Consider the following 15,173-nt stretch of genomic DNA (forward strand, 5'->3'; position numbering starts at 1 on the left):
AACCCATCTGAATATTTCTTGCATTTGCTGCACACTCCAACTTCAAAGTTTATCAGATGGATGTGAAAAGTGCATTTCTGAATGGAAAGCTGGAAGAAGAAGTATATCTGGAACAACCCCTAGCTTTGAAATTCAAGAGTTTGTTGACTTTGTATACTTCCTATTCAAATCTATCTATGGGCTCAAGCAGTCACCAAGGACATGGTATGAAACCCTCTCTGAGTTTTTACTTGAAAATAATTTCACTAAAGGTGTGATAGACAAAACTCTCTTTTATAAAATTTTCAAATATATGTTGATGATATTATATTTGGTTCTACAAACGATAACTTGTGCAAGAGATTTGCTAAGTTAATGCAGAGTAATTATGAAATGAATATGATGGGTGAGCTATCTTACTTTCTTGGTCTTCAAGTAAGCTAAAAGGAAAATGGCATCTTCATTTGCCAATCAAAGTATGTCAGAGATCTTTTAAGGAAGTACAATCTAGAAGACTGTTCACCGGCAAAGACACCCATGGCCACTGCCACAAAGCTTGACCAGGATAAATCTGGTAAGAAAGTTGATATCTTAAGCTATCGAGGTATGATTGGCTCATTACTCTATCTCACTACTAGTAGACCAGATATTATGTTTGCAACATGTTCGTGTGCTAGGTTCCAGGCTGATCCCAAAGAATCACATCCTATAGCCGTCAAAAGAATCTTTAGATATCTTAAGGGTACACCTGGTTTAGGTATTTGGTACCCTAAGAATACTGGTTTTGACTGAACCGGCTATACAGATTCTGATTATGCAGGTTGCAGGATTGATAAAAAGAGTACTTCTGGAAGCTGTCAATTTCTAGGACGTCGGTTGGTTTCCTGGTACAGCAAGAAGCAGCACTCGGTGTCTACTTCATGAAGCTGAGTACATAGCTGCTGGCAGTTGCTGTGCTCAGATTCTTTGGATCAGGAATCAATTAAATTATTATGGTATTGATGTTAACAAAATTTCAATATTTTTTGATAACACCAGTGCCACAGCCATTTCCAACAATCTAGTGCAACACTCCAGAACCAAGCACATAGATATCAGGTATCATTTTATTCGAGAACATGTCATGAATGGTACTGTGGTGTTAAATTTCGTACCCACGACTGATCAGATTGCAGACATCTTCACTAAACTACTTGATGAATCCATTTTCGCTAAGTTGGTTTTTGAACTAGGGATGTTAAATATGCCATGATTCGCATTGTATATATTTTATATATGTTCTATATTTTATTATATATTTTTGTGAATTTTCTGTGTAATTATATCTATTTTATTAGATTTTATATAATTGTTTGTAAATTATCTGATAATTTTCTGTGTAATTATACATGTTCATATATTTCTCTATAATTTTCTAAGTGCTGCATACTCACCTGTAATATTCTCTATGCATTTAGATAATTATATGTATTTATTTGATATTTTTCAAAATTAATTAAGCATAAATATTTGATTTTAAGTTAATTCATTAGAATGGATTAAATTTAAATTCATAAATATTTATATTTAATTAAAGTTGAATTTTACAAAATATATGTGTAATATATTATATATTATGTGTATTAGATTTTTGATTTAATGTGCAAAAGGTTTAATTGTTTTTAATGCATTTTATTTTATTAAAATCCATTTTTGAGCTCGGTACGACATTTAAAATATCGTACCGACTGAAGCTTCTATGATACTCTTCCCCTTACGACATGACTTTTCAAAAGAAAGTCATAGCGAATTTTTTCACCTACCCCTGCTATCCTCGGTATGACATATTCTAGGAATGTCATACCGAACATCCCTGGAAAGTCATACTGAGAATCTCGGTATGACATTTTTTTGGAAAGTCATATCGATTCCTCCAACACTCGTATGACTTAATTATAGAAAGCCATACCTGTTCTTTCTTCATCTTCACCAATATACACGCATATACATACATTTCGCCATTGTTCTTGCTTGATTCTTTTTCAAGTTTTTGAACGAAAAACTTGCTGGTTACTAATTACAAGTCTAAAAGCTTCCTGTTACGATTTTTATTCAAGTAAACAAGTCGAATTGCTGCCCGATTTTTCCGATTTTTCGAGCCCCCATTTCAATTTTTGGACTGATTTTGCTCGATATTGTGGCTGTGTTGTGAGTATTCTGGGTTATACGTACTGATTTGATCGATTATTAACCGATTAAATGTGATTTTAAGCACCTTTTTCGATTCCTTGGATTTCGAATTGTTAGGGTTTTATTGAGCAATTTGGGCTTTTTGGACTTGTTGGAGTTTAGTAACTTGTTGGGAGTTTGAATTGGCCATCTAAAATTAATTTAATTTTAATTCGAATTTAATCATTTAATTTGAATTATTAATTGATTAGTTGATATTTAATTATTAATTGAAATTTGCGAGATATTTGAGAATTAATATTTTATTTGAAAAATTCCCGCTTAATTCAATTTTTAATTCTAAAAATGGACGGTCGTTTTGTAATTGAGGAGACTAATCTGAATGGGTATTTTGATCCGGAAGCAAGTCTTGCAAGATTTAGACCGGGTGAGATTTCTTAATAGCCAGTCTCTCGTCAGTACTACTATTACAGCCAATGCAGATCTTCAGATTCAACCACTTCAAGACTTCTACTCGACTGCCCTGAATACTACCCTGCTTGATAATCATCGGATGTCTGGGGATATTACAGGATGACAGACAATCCATATCGATACCGATGATGTGAACCGGATACTTGGGTTTCCGAGGGAAAATTTTGCTGATCTCCCAACTGAAGAAGAGATAACTCAATTATTTCAGACAATTTTATATCAGGGTGAGATATTTTTGCCAAGGATGTTGAAAGGCAATCTCAAGCCGGAGTGGGACCTTTTCTTCGATACTTTAGCCAAAGTATTTGCACCTACCACTTGAAAGAATTTCAATGTCCTTTCTTTTCTGCTTTAGAAGATTGGATTCTGCATTGCTCACAATCGCCCGATCAACTTTGGTAAACTTATTCTTCAAGCAATTCTTACGAAGTTGGGACCACTGAGGAGTCGGTCAGTTCAGCACAATGCAAAGGTCTCGTGCTTTTATCAAAAGTTCATCATGTTGTTCCTTAATGATAAGATGACCAATGCTGAGAAGAACTTTTACTTCAACTCTCCTGTTGCACCAGTTCCTCGTGCCTGCACCAAGTTGATGACTCAGCTGGATAATAAGAACAAGTTTCCAACTGTTCCTCTAACTACCACTCCACATATGTTGGAACTGTTCAATACTCCGCTACAGCCTTATCAGCTTCCAGTGGCTCCTCCTCAACCTCAACATCAAAAACAGCAGCAGCAACAACCTCAACCTCAACCTCTACAGATTCAGCAACAACCACAACAGTCTTAGGAAGAACAATCACCGCATCAATCATCTAACCAATCACCACATCACTCCCCTCTTCATCAACAACAACCTAACCCTTCATTTGAAGATGAACCACAAGAATACATATTCTTTGAGAACCAACCATCTTCCTCTGAAGCACTACCACACCAAACACACCCTCAAAATATACCACAAACACAATCAACCTCGCAACCACTACCATCTGACTCTACCATCAACCCGGAGCCGCAGTCCTTTCAACAGGATCTATAGGTAGCTCAGGTACTTTCTAACTTCTCATCTAATTTTACTGTTGATACGTCAGATTATGTTTGTGACCTTGATTTTGTTTACCAGACTACCAGCAATGAACCTGACAACACACATGTTCATAACCAAGCTGATTATTTCTTTCAACCAACTCTCGCTTCTCCAAACACATCAACCAACACTTCAATGCAACCAGTTCATAAAGTTGCCAGGAAACAGAGTGGGAGTAAGTTACTTGGTCAACCCGCAGCTCTGTCTTCCTTTAAGAAGCAAAGGGTGGAAGCCTTGGAGGCATCTGCAGCCTCATCCTTGCCTTCCCAAAAAGGCTTGGAACTGAAACAAGCATTAAAACAGTCTCTGGACTCATTCTCTCTATAGGATGATGCCATTGAAATTGACCGCCCTGCCACGGTGCCCGGTACAGAGTCAAGCACTGCGCTAGCACTCACGCTAGTGCAAGCCCAAACAGATACACAGGTTACTATGTTTACTGAGTGCACAAATTTTCAAAACCAAGTTACCATGTATGAAAATTTTTCTGATCACCCTTTCTTTTATGATCATGAGCTACTTGGCAGCGTGCAAGTAAACCTGCCCTCACAGGCATCCGGAGGACAATTTGTTCCTCCACTACCTTTGAACCCATCTCAGGGAAGATTGGTAGTATATACAGGTACAGCGGGAAGTGTGAATGAACAGAGTGAAGAAAGACAAACACCGAGCGATACACATGCACGTGAGGAGAGTGAAACATCTCTGAGTGTACGTGAGGTGAATGCACACACTGACTCGGCTCTGATTGAGGAAAAAATGACAAAGCTAAAAGCTGAGCTTGCCCGGATGATTTCGGAAAATTAGAAATTGAAAGGTGAACAGTTAGTCACCCTGGAGAAGAAAACAGATGAGCAGCCATCTAGCTCTTACAGAGATGAGCTGAAAGAAGAGATCCATGAGCTGTCTGTCCAGATGAGATCCAACCATGAACTTTATATGGAAAAAGTTTGATGCTATGGATAGCACACTGGCTCAGGTGCTCACTTATCTGTAGAACACAAAGTCCAATGATCAAAACTCCAGAGAGGATCCCTCAACTAAGGGGGAGAATAGAGACAAAGGTGACAGGGATGACAGAGGCAACAGCTCGAATCAAAGCAACAAGGGAAATACTTCTGGATCTGCCCCTGACAAGGAATCTGAAAAGTCCAAAGGCAAAGAACCGTTATATCGGTCCGATAATGTCTTCAACTCTGACAGTTATGATGATTATCCGAATGACATGGATGATGATGACATCTTCGATGCTACTTACCGTCAAGCAGAAGAAGAAGGAAAATTCGATGAAAGCTATTTGTTTCAGGATGAAGAACCTGTTGACCCAGAACATGAGGAGAATGTCTAGAAGTTCAAAGCTGAAAATCAAGCTAGGAAGCGGAAGCTTCGAGATTATCAGAAACTTCTAGAGGACAAGTTGATCACTGAAGAGCAAATCAAGATTGAAAAACATAAAATCTATGATGCTGCGTGCAAGCAGAAGAATCTTGATATAAGGAGGAAAGAAGGAAAGAGCTGGGACATTGCAAAGAGGATTTTCAATGGACCTCAAAGGGAGCCTTTCAATGATAGAAACTTTCTACCTCTCATGTATGATCTTCGAGAGGTACCCTGATGAGGATATCTTTATGCATGCCTTTGCTCTAGAACTGGATTACTTAACTGTAGGTGTTAAGAATTTGTTGGAAGAATGGGAGCTTATTGTACATACAAAGAGGAACAGAACATTCAGACTCTCAGTCGAGTTTCTTAAATCATTCTCCGTGACTGAGCTCTGGGTGCTTCGTAACAAGGTAAAGCGCTGCTCCAATCTAAACGAACTCCTTCGTGACAAACTGCTGGATTGTGTTGTTTTCAACAGTCCTCGATCAGGTTGTTAAGAATCCATACTGTGTGAAGTTCGCTCACAAGGAGGTCTTCAGCACTGTTTATCTAAATGAAGAAGCTCTGCCTAAGTATCCAGCCAAGCAACTAGCTCTTGCCTCCACTCTTCTCAGGACCAAGGGCTTTACTTCAAAAGCCAAGTCTGAAGCTGATGATGTGATCTTAGCTTATTGAACCCGAAAGAATGTTTATCAGTACTTTCGGAGGATGAAGAATGTTACAAAATCTCAGCCATCAGACTTCCGTGAAGACCCTGTGGAAATGGAAGTACTACATCAACTGGCTCTGACAAGAGAACGTAAGAAGCGTGGTAAATCCACTACATCAGAAATGCCATCCAGACAGGAACCATCAACTCATATACTTCACTCCTCAGATGTAGAAGAAGGAGAAGTTCATATTTAGATTCGATAGGGTATTGTAATATATGTTCTAAAAGAACACCCCTTTTGTAATCTATTGTTTATGTTTGAATTCTGGTGAATGTTTAATTAAATACCAGAAATTTTTTCTATTTATAATTAATGTTTAATCCTTTGTCTCATCAGTTAGTTGAGTTATCCTCTCGATAATTTGCATGTTATGTTAACAAACAAATAGGGGGAGATTGAAAGGCATATGTTTAGCCTATTTGTAATTAAAGAGGTACCAACTCAACTCTGATAAGAAAGCAAAGTAAATAGCAAGTACTGTTGAAGGAATCCGTATGAAGAACGTCAAATGATTTATTGAAATTATATGTCTGAAGAATTTCAGGATGCTGCTACACACCACTGGAAGAAGTTCATTAATATGTTCAAGCCTCAGTGTACAAATAATCTTTTGTAGCACATACAGAAGTCCAGAAGGTATAAAGTTTTAATACTTTATTTTTTCAGAAGATTCCATACTATTTCCACTTATGAAGAAGAACTACGAAGACAAAGACTCGACGAACAAGCCACATCTCAAATGTTTATTTGATAAAGAATATTTGATTCAGCTAGATACAGATGAACCAGACAGTAAATTTGTGTGTCAGCTACTCAGATTAAATGTTCTGCATCAACTATAGGTGGTCGTTCAATCAAGACAAAGATCTACAACGTTTAACAAAGTCAGAAGTCCCTGCTGCTGAGGGAAAAGAATTTTATAAGTATGTCTTTAATTATTTCACTTATCAAAACAATTAAATTAGTTGTAATGTATAATTTAATTATTAAATTGATTCACCTTCGAATTAATTTAATTTATGAATTTATATAATTAATATAATTAAATGAGTAATTATTGAATATTTATTTAATTAAATATAAGTGTTTTATTCATTTATATAACTCGGCATGACATTTCTAAAGAATGTCATACCGAGCTATGGATCATGACTTAAGCAGTCGGTATGACTTTATTCAATAAGTCATACCGTGTCTAACTAGCAGACATTCTCAGCCTTGACATAAAATGTCATACCGTGTCCTGGTTTCAGACATTTCCAATGTCATACAGGCTTTGGCAGATATGTCTTTTTAAGTCATACCGAATTGTGCCATGTGACTTTGCCAAGGAAAGTCATGCCATCTGATGCTTGAAGGCCAAGGTGTAGAAAGTCATACCGAACTTGTCAGTATGACATTCTCAAAGAAAGTCATTCCTTCTTCCTTTTCAGCATGGCTTTTTCTTGTAATGTCATACCTAAGCTGGAATGTCATACCTAGTTCTAAGTGCTTGCTTATAAATATGGCTTCACTTTCTTCATTTGTTCTTGTTCATTGCATTGTAAACTTTTAAGTTGTTCGTAACTTGCTATTCGTTAAATCCACAGTTTTCTGTGCTTTGATCATTCGGTTGTTTTATACCGCTAAGTTAGAATACTTCCTGTCGAATTTATTCTACGAACTTTGGTGGACATTAAAACTGAACCGTATTAATTATATAACGACTTAAAAATTGTTATATTAATTAATTAAAATATGATTAACAAGTTAAACTCAAATCAGATTATTCCGCCGCGATTTTTTAGTGACGATTGTATTCAACCCCCCCTTCTACAATCGTTTCAGGACCTAACAGGACCGATCTCTTTTGCTCTTCCAGCTGTTGCGGTTATCAGACCTTGAATCCTTCCTCAATTTGGCTAGGGATTCTTTAATAACCTTATGGGGCTTCGCTCTTGCACAGAAATCAGAAAAGGTTTCGGGCTCCCGCCCTGGCAACTCCTTTCAGAAATCTGTTACAGGCCTTACCCATGCTATCAAGAAATTCTTAAAGGTCTCGTTCGTGGTGGGCTTGACACGAGGCACCTCTTAGTTGAAACTCTTGAAATATTTCCTGAGGGTTTCATTCTCCTTTTTCTTGATATTGGCCAGGGTGTTTGCTGGGGGGGGGGGATATGTGACTGAAGCCCTGAATTGCCATGTGAACAGCTCGTTCATTTGCCTCCAAGAATTGATGGAGTTTGCGGGAAGCCTCTTAATTCAATGATGAGCGTCATCCCTGAGGGTTGCAGCCAGCAAATGATATTTGGTGAGGTCCTTAATATGGTAGACCTCTATCTCGGAGTCGAACCTGCTCAACTACTCTACCAAGTCTGTGGTTCTATTAAATTTCAGGTCACCTACCCCCTGTAGATGTGTGGTAGGGATGACTCCCTAATCTTTTTAATGAAGGGGGATTTCATAGTGAGCTCTGCCTTAGATTTCATATCCGCTTTTACTTTCTTTAGGGCCTCCAACATCTCCTCCAATTTGCATTTATCATCCCCCTCACCGAGTGGAAACTCATAGTCTTCAATGTAAGCCTGACCTTCTCCTTATTGACTTCCACGTCGTTGTGGGACCCCAGCTTTCTTCATTGTCATGAATAGAGATCACTTTCGAAGGTCTGTGATTTTTGTCTTGGGACTTGGCTTGAGAAGGGGGCTTCTTCTTCCTTTGACTGGGAGGATCCCCGGAGTATGATCCTTCTACATTGTCCTTGTGAACATTAGTATCAAGATGGTGCCTTAGATCTTGCTCAGTCAATTTCTTTCCCAAACAATCAAACACACTCAAACTAGCAGCTGGTGAGTTTTCCTTGTCATTCTCCACCGGATTATCCCCCTTTTCGGGGTTGCCATCCTCCTTTCTGCCGTTTTTTCCATCAAAAGTCAACTTCGTGGGCATGATATCTCGCGCCTTTATTGACCTTTCCGATTTCTGCTTCGGTGAAGCAATTTTTCTACTTATCCTTTTGATTTTAGCTTGCATTTGTTCACATGTTAATTCCCAACCGGACGCATTGCCATTGCCTTTCGTACTTTCCTCCGGTGTCTTGGGATTTTCAGGACTTTTGGGAATTTCTAACATCTCTCCTATCTAAGATCAGTAATCCACACCTTCTAGCGGCAAAAGGTGTTGTGAGAGGAACTGGTACAACACCCCTAGAATTATATGCCTTAATGTTAGGGATAGTCGTTATGAATAAATGAAGGACAGGCTGTGCACAGGGGCTGCAACTGCCGAAGAAGATGATGAAATAAATGTGTTTTGGGGCTGAGCTTGAAAAATACCACACAAGAAGGCCGCAATAGTGGAATTCCGTCCTGCCAATGCCCGAAAAAGTTTCACAAAGGTTGCACATGCTTCTCTTTAGAGTGTAGAGCTTGTGAATCCGTATCGTTTTGCAAGGTGCCTACATACCCTATTTATATGGATCAAGACCATGTAATTCTTGATAAGTATAGCCAAGTGATAAGCCGTTATCCCCCTAATTTGGGATAATTCAGCCTTCTTTAGTGATTATTCGGAGGAAACTACTCCAAGTAAGCTGCTTGGAGCCTTCATAGTTGTTGCACATCCGAATATATACATAAGATATGTATAGATGTAGTAATTATCCTCAAAATAGGAGTATTTATCCTTTAATTAATGGAAAAATGATGGTTAGAATCCATCTCTAACTCATCCTCCTGGAAACAAGGAAGAAGAGTCCTAGCATAACTCTGCTGGGCTTTTGCCCGGGCGAGTCCATCCCTGCCAGCTGCATCCCCTGACTGCAGCCCTACAGTTGCAACCCGGGGTGCAGTCAGTGGCAACCCCTGACAAGGGTAGCCCCTGGAACTCCTTCAAATGAAGCTCCATCTTGATGTCAGCCTCCTTATGACTCCAGTGCAATCCTATAAGTCTCCTTATATGATCTTAGGGGTTCATCCTGTCAAGGTGAAGCCCAATATCCTCTGGCAAACATCCCACACAAAGCCCAAATAATATATTGGGTTGTAAAATAAGCCCAGGGGGATTATATGACACAACACTTTTATTTCAATTTTCTGACTTGTATTTTCAGGTTGTTTTCTCTCCCTGGTGAGAGCTTTGTTTTCACTTCTTCATTGTAAGTGGGGGTCTGGATTTGGTGATGGAAGTTTGTAGTAGTTCTGGTTGATAGCTCTATTAGGGCATTATAAAGAGGGTACCAGTAATTTAACGAGAATGCATGGAGCGGGTATTTGTATTCGTATATACATTATCTTCAAAATATCGTTTAACTGTCTCTTCATTAGAACAAGACTATTTGTTCAACTCCATCATTGGTGTAGATGTCATATGCCTTTTTATTATTTGATTAACACCTTTGTTTCAAAAAATCTGAAGCATCTATATTAAGATAGGCTAAATATACCTTCTAATGACAATTTATTTTTTCAATTATATGATACATGTAAATTTTAGTCAAATTATAGTCAATTTGACTAGATGAAAATCAAAATGAACATGTAAAAGAGGACGGACATAGTATAATTATATATATAATATATTCGGGTTTTTCCCGGGTTTCGGATTTCGGATTGGGTTTCGGATAGGTATACGTAATATCCAAAACCAAATCCAAAAATTTTCGGGCTCAAAAATTATATTCATATCCAATTTCAAATTTTAAAAAAAAAGATTCAATTGATCCAAAATTTCTAATTTTAGATCGGGTATCCATCGGATATGATTATTTTGCCATCCGTATTTATAATGAAGGATGGTACTCCCTCCGTTCACCAGATTCTTTACATCGTAAAACGTAATTTTGACACACATTTTAAGGCTTTTATTAAGTATACTTAAATAATTAATTTTTGTAATATTTTTCTTCAAAATTAAAATTTGGACATTGAATTTTTATTCTGAAAAAGAAACTTTTTAAGAAAAAATTATAGAACTATACTTAATGGACTTTAAAATACGCGTCGAGCCCTCCATCCCCGTGTAAAAAACTTGGTGGGACGGAGGGAGTAACGGACAACTTAGGAGTAGTCGGCAATTAATCTGCAAAAGGAATATAAATAGTGCACATAATTGTGTACAAAATTTTGTACATAATGACATGTGATGCGTTTTATTTGAAATGAGTTATCTGTATTCACATCAACAATGCCAATTAAAATATTCTTCTTCAATTATCATTATGTACAATTTTTTTTGTACTCAATTATGTGCGCCTAGCACCGCAAAATGTGCGAGATATATTCGGAGTTCTCTGTCCGGACTTCCGTGCTGATATTTGGCCCAACTAAATAGTCAAGGCACATATCTACGCAGACTCATACGTGCGTTCTTACACGGGTAGCGATATGTCAAAACAGTAACGTGCAATATTAAAGAGGACTTACAGGACTAGCTAGCAAGGTGATGAAACCAGCTATTTATTAAAAAGTCCAAGGCACATGAAACATCAGTTATGCAACAGCTAAACAAAACTTGTACTAGAACTTCAAAACTGAAAGCTGAAACAAATAACTTAAACTCGAATGCTCCTTATTTCCCTGGCTCTACGAAGATGTATCTGGAGCCACTACCAGAGTCCCTTGATCATACAAACTGCTCAATTGTTGAAAGTAAGGGCATGTTCTTGAATCAACAGACCGCTTCTTGTTCACATCTTTTGTTTTCCTGAAATACTTGTTTATGTTCTCCCATTTCTCCTTGCACCTCTTGGCACTCCTCTTGTATCCCAGCTCCATCATCCCCTGAGAGATTCTCTCCCACAATGAGCCTCTGCTCCCTCCCGCCGCGCCTTCCTCATTGCTATTGCCATTGTCCGTGTACAATTTGCACCTCATGTTTATCAATGCTAGCACCTCGTCTTTAGGCCATCGCTTCCCTGTATCGTCTCTTTCATTTGACGGCTTCTGAGGTTTTATTAGTGAAGGATTTAGATGTGAGTTTTGAGGAATTATATTTTGGTACGAAGATGTAAGGGAAGATAGAGTGTTGGATACTTTGAGAAGCTCTTCATAACTGACAGCGATTTTCTTAAAGGCTTCCTGAGAAGTAAAATTGTTCATAATTTCAGTGATGGTGGCTTGTCTGTCACCAGCTATCGCTTGCTCACGTGTTCTAATCTCCGTCTCCTTGATGAAATTTTCCATTTCTTGTTGTTTCCAAGCTTCTTCTCTAGCAATATACTCATCATCTCTGCTCACAAAATCTTCGAGGAGCTTGTTATGCATCTCCTCTTGCTGAACCATCATCTTGTTCACTATTTCTACACAGAACTCCTTGAACTTCTCAAACTTCTCTCGTTTTCTCTTCTTTCTTTCCTGGCTTTGCTTCGACGATGAAGAAGATGCTGTACTTTTCTTCAACTCTTCATGTGCTCGTTGCTCGGGTAGGTTGTGGATTGCCACATTACCAGCAAGAAGATCTCCTTGCTCATCTTTATCTTGGTCTTCATTTTTTTTCTGCATCTTGTCAACATGATAAAGCTCTTCGAGTTCACTGTCGAACCTCGGCTTGTTAAAGCACAAGGTATTGAAGTCTCTTGTTTCTGCTTCAAATTTTTCCTTGCACTCTTCTGCACTCCTTTTGAAACCAAACTCCTCCATCTTCCTGATTCTCTCAACAACACAGAAACAAATATACCACTCAACTTGGTGCATATAATTTTCACAGTACTTCTTTTAAACTTGTAACATTATTTAAATATTATAAGTAGTATAACCAAAAAAGATGTAGTCATCAATGCATAGAAAGGTGAAACCAAGATAACATAAAGAGAAAAAGACTGGCTTAAATTTCTAACCTTTACAAACAACACACCTACGTAAAATTTTTGTGTCTGTACATGTACAGTTCGGAATAGTAGAAACGCTTACAGTGACGGAATCAAGATTTAGAAGGACACCGGATAAAATATTCAAAATTAAGATGTCACTATTTTTACGATTTAAGTAAGACTTGAGCCTAGGTTAGTCTCTCCTGATTCGATCCGTTCAATATAAGCCTTTTATATAGTGAATGCAAATACATGAATTACCTGGAAACATGTTCCCAAGTGAAATCCGGAAACCAGCTATCCATACTAGATCTGATTTTGAGAAGTGAAAGCACTTGATCATTAGACCAAGGATCCATCAAAAGAGTTGCACCTTCTTCACCTTTCTTGTCCCCATCATTATCACCACCATGTTGTGATTTGTTAGGCAATAAAAGAGGTGGTTGGTGCAAGTGATGAAATTGAGATGGGGATGATGAAGGGTAGGCATCAAAATTAATAGGGAATGGGTGAGGAGTTGAGGAAGAGAATGGAAGAGGATTAATAGGGAGTGAGGAAAGTGTTCTTGAAGAAGCTATGAGTTGGTGAAATTGCTCTTGTGGAACTCCAAACATCTTTTCTTTTTTTTGCTCTCTTCTTCCCTAGCTTTCTCTCTTTCTTTATTTTAAACCCTGAGAAGCCTAAGACAAATAATTTTTTTTTTATTTTTTTTGGGTTTATTGTTTGAGGGTTGTGGGAGACATGAATTGATATAACGAGGGTGTGTGAGAAATTGATGATTTCGAAATGTGTCCGTTTGCTGAGGAAATTCTCTCTCATATTCATAGAGAGTTTGTCTGGTAATGCAGAAGGGTAGTCCCCAGGACTTTAATACTGCTACAGTTCAATCAGTGCACTGGCAAGTCAGCTGCTGGGACGTGGGATGCACGTGCTCTTCCCACACGTGGGTCGCGCAGCTGCTACGTATGTATGTATACATTCGTATGTTCCCGGGTCTTTTGTTCTCTCTGCACGTACCAAAGTCCAAATGCATGCATGTGAGTTGTGGCCTCTAATCTAAATATAATCATTAATCCTGTAAATTGTACTAGTAATTCGCTCAACATATTAAATTTCTAATTAAAATCTCATCAATTTTTAATTAATTTTTGACCAATTCAATTAATCTCCGACTAATCCTTATTCCGTGACTTATTCAATTAACTCTCATTCTCGTTTTTTATGATACTGGTCGCGACACATATGTACACCTCCATTTCCAACTGCTAATGTATTATTATTCTCCCCGTCCCCTCAATTGTTTAGATCGGGGATGGGGCTCGGCACGCAATTCTCTCATAAAATATAATTTGATAAATTATATTGAACTTTTTTTCTTCTGAATAAAAAGTTATCTAAATTTTTTATATAAAAAAGAAAAATTTTAAAAAAATTATGAAACTATGTATATGCGTCTTAAAATACGTGTCGAGTAATTAGAAAAAGGTAAACAAATGGTAAAAGACAATATAATATACTCGGTTAGAAGATTTTGTGTGTTTAAACCGTAATTATCGATCGCCTTAAACCTTAGACGGTTAGACCTATTTAAACAATTTCTTTCTCCAAATTGCTTTGAACTTGTCTTGTAATTAGTGATTATTGGTACTAGATTGGATTATATGTTTTCAAATGGTTTGCTTAGCATAAGTCATTATATATTTTGAGCAAACAAAAACTTTTGTCAGCCAATAGTTTTCTCAATTATATTTTACACTTTAACGAGAGACATATTGCAATTTAAATTTTTACATATTTATTTCAATGCAATAAGGGTTAAAAATCGATATTTGAAAACCCTAAATTCTGCTAGACGCAGAATATGAAGCTACAAGAAGGAGCGAGATACAACGATATTTCCTTTAAAGCTCAGCGGACTCATTTGATTATAGATATTAATAAATTTTAAGAGCACGTGAAATATCACGACAATTATATGCAAAGATAGTATCTGCACAAATCGGGCTTAATTTTTTTAAAAAAAGGACTTAATCCCTTAATCAGCAGAATTCGGAATAAAAATTAATCGGATTGTTCAAAGATTAATTAGATTAATCAAGTAACTAATCAAAAAATCAAAAATTTAATCAATTCAACAAGTTATAAAATAATGATTAATCACTAATGTTTGGAATAATGATAAGTGAAATTTAAAATGCCCATGTATACCATGAATTTGAGAATCGAGTGTACTGGTCCTGGGAATCCAATGCAGAAGATGAAGCTGTAATTAACAGCAAAAAATAGCAGGACACGTGAATGCATGCAGAGTCTGGGACCAATTATTTATGAAAAGGGATTTTCATCAGCTACTATCAAGCCTTTAGATTATACTGCAGGCTTCAATACCACCCATTGATCCTCATCACATATTCATCAACCGACACACTCCCTCCTTTTTAAACATTTTTAATCCATGACCAATCCTGACAATGTCTTTTGTAGTTCCTTCGTGTGCGAAAATTAATGCGATTCAAATCCTCTAATGATCGTGTATTTTTTGTTATAAAATCGAATTTTAACTTAAACTTTGAATTTT

At 37.3% G+C, this 15,173-nt stretch overlaps 1 protein-coding gene across 1 annotated transcript; it reads right to left on the reverse strand.

The window, feature by feature from the left end:
- Positions 1-11,227: 11,227 nt before the first annotated feature.
- LOC108200767 (trihelix transcription factor GTL2) lies at positions 11,228-13,340 on the reverse strand. The gene is made up of 2 exons (XM_017369015.2): positions 12,857-13,340; positions 11,228-12,429 (listed from the first exon to the last, which is right to left on the reverse strand). Exons 1-2 carry the CDS (start codon positions 13,207-13,209, stop codon positions 11,370-11,372), a joined length of 1,413 nt encoding a protein of 470 aa, XP_017224504.1. The 5' UTR covers positions 13,210-13,340; the 3' UTR covers positions 11,228-11,369.
- Between the last annotated feature and the right edge of the window lie 1,833 nt (positions 13,341-15,173).

This window comes from Daucus carota, chromosome 9, assembly GCF_001625215.2.
Source record: "Daucus carota subsp. sativus chromosome 9, DH1 v3.0, whole genome shotgun sequence".
Lineage (NCBI taxonomy): Eukaryota > Viridiplantae > Streptophyta > Magnoliopsida > Apiales > Apiaceae > Daucus > Daucus carota.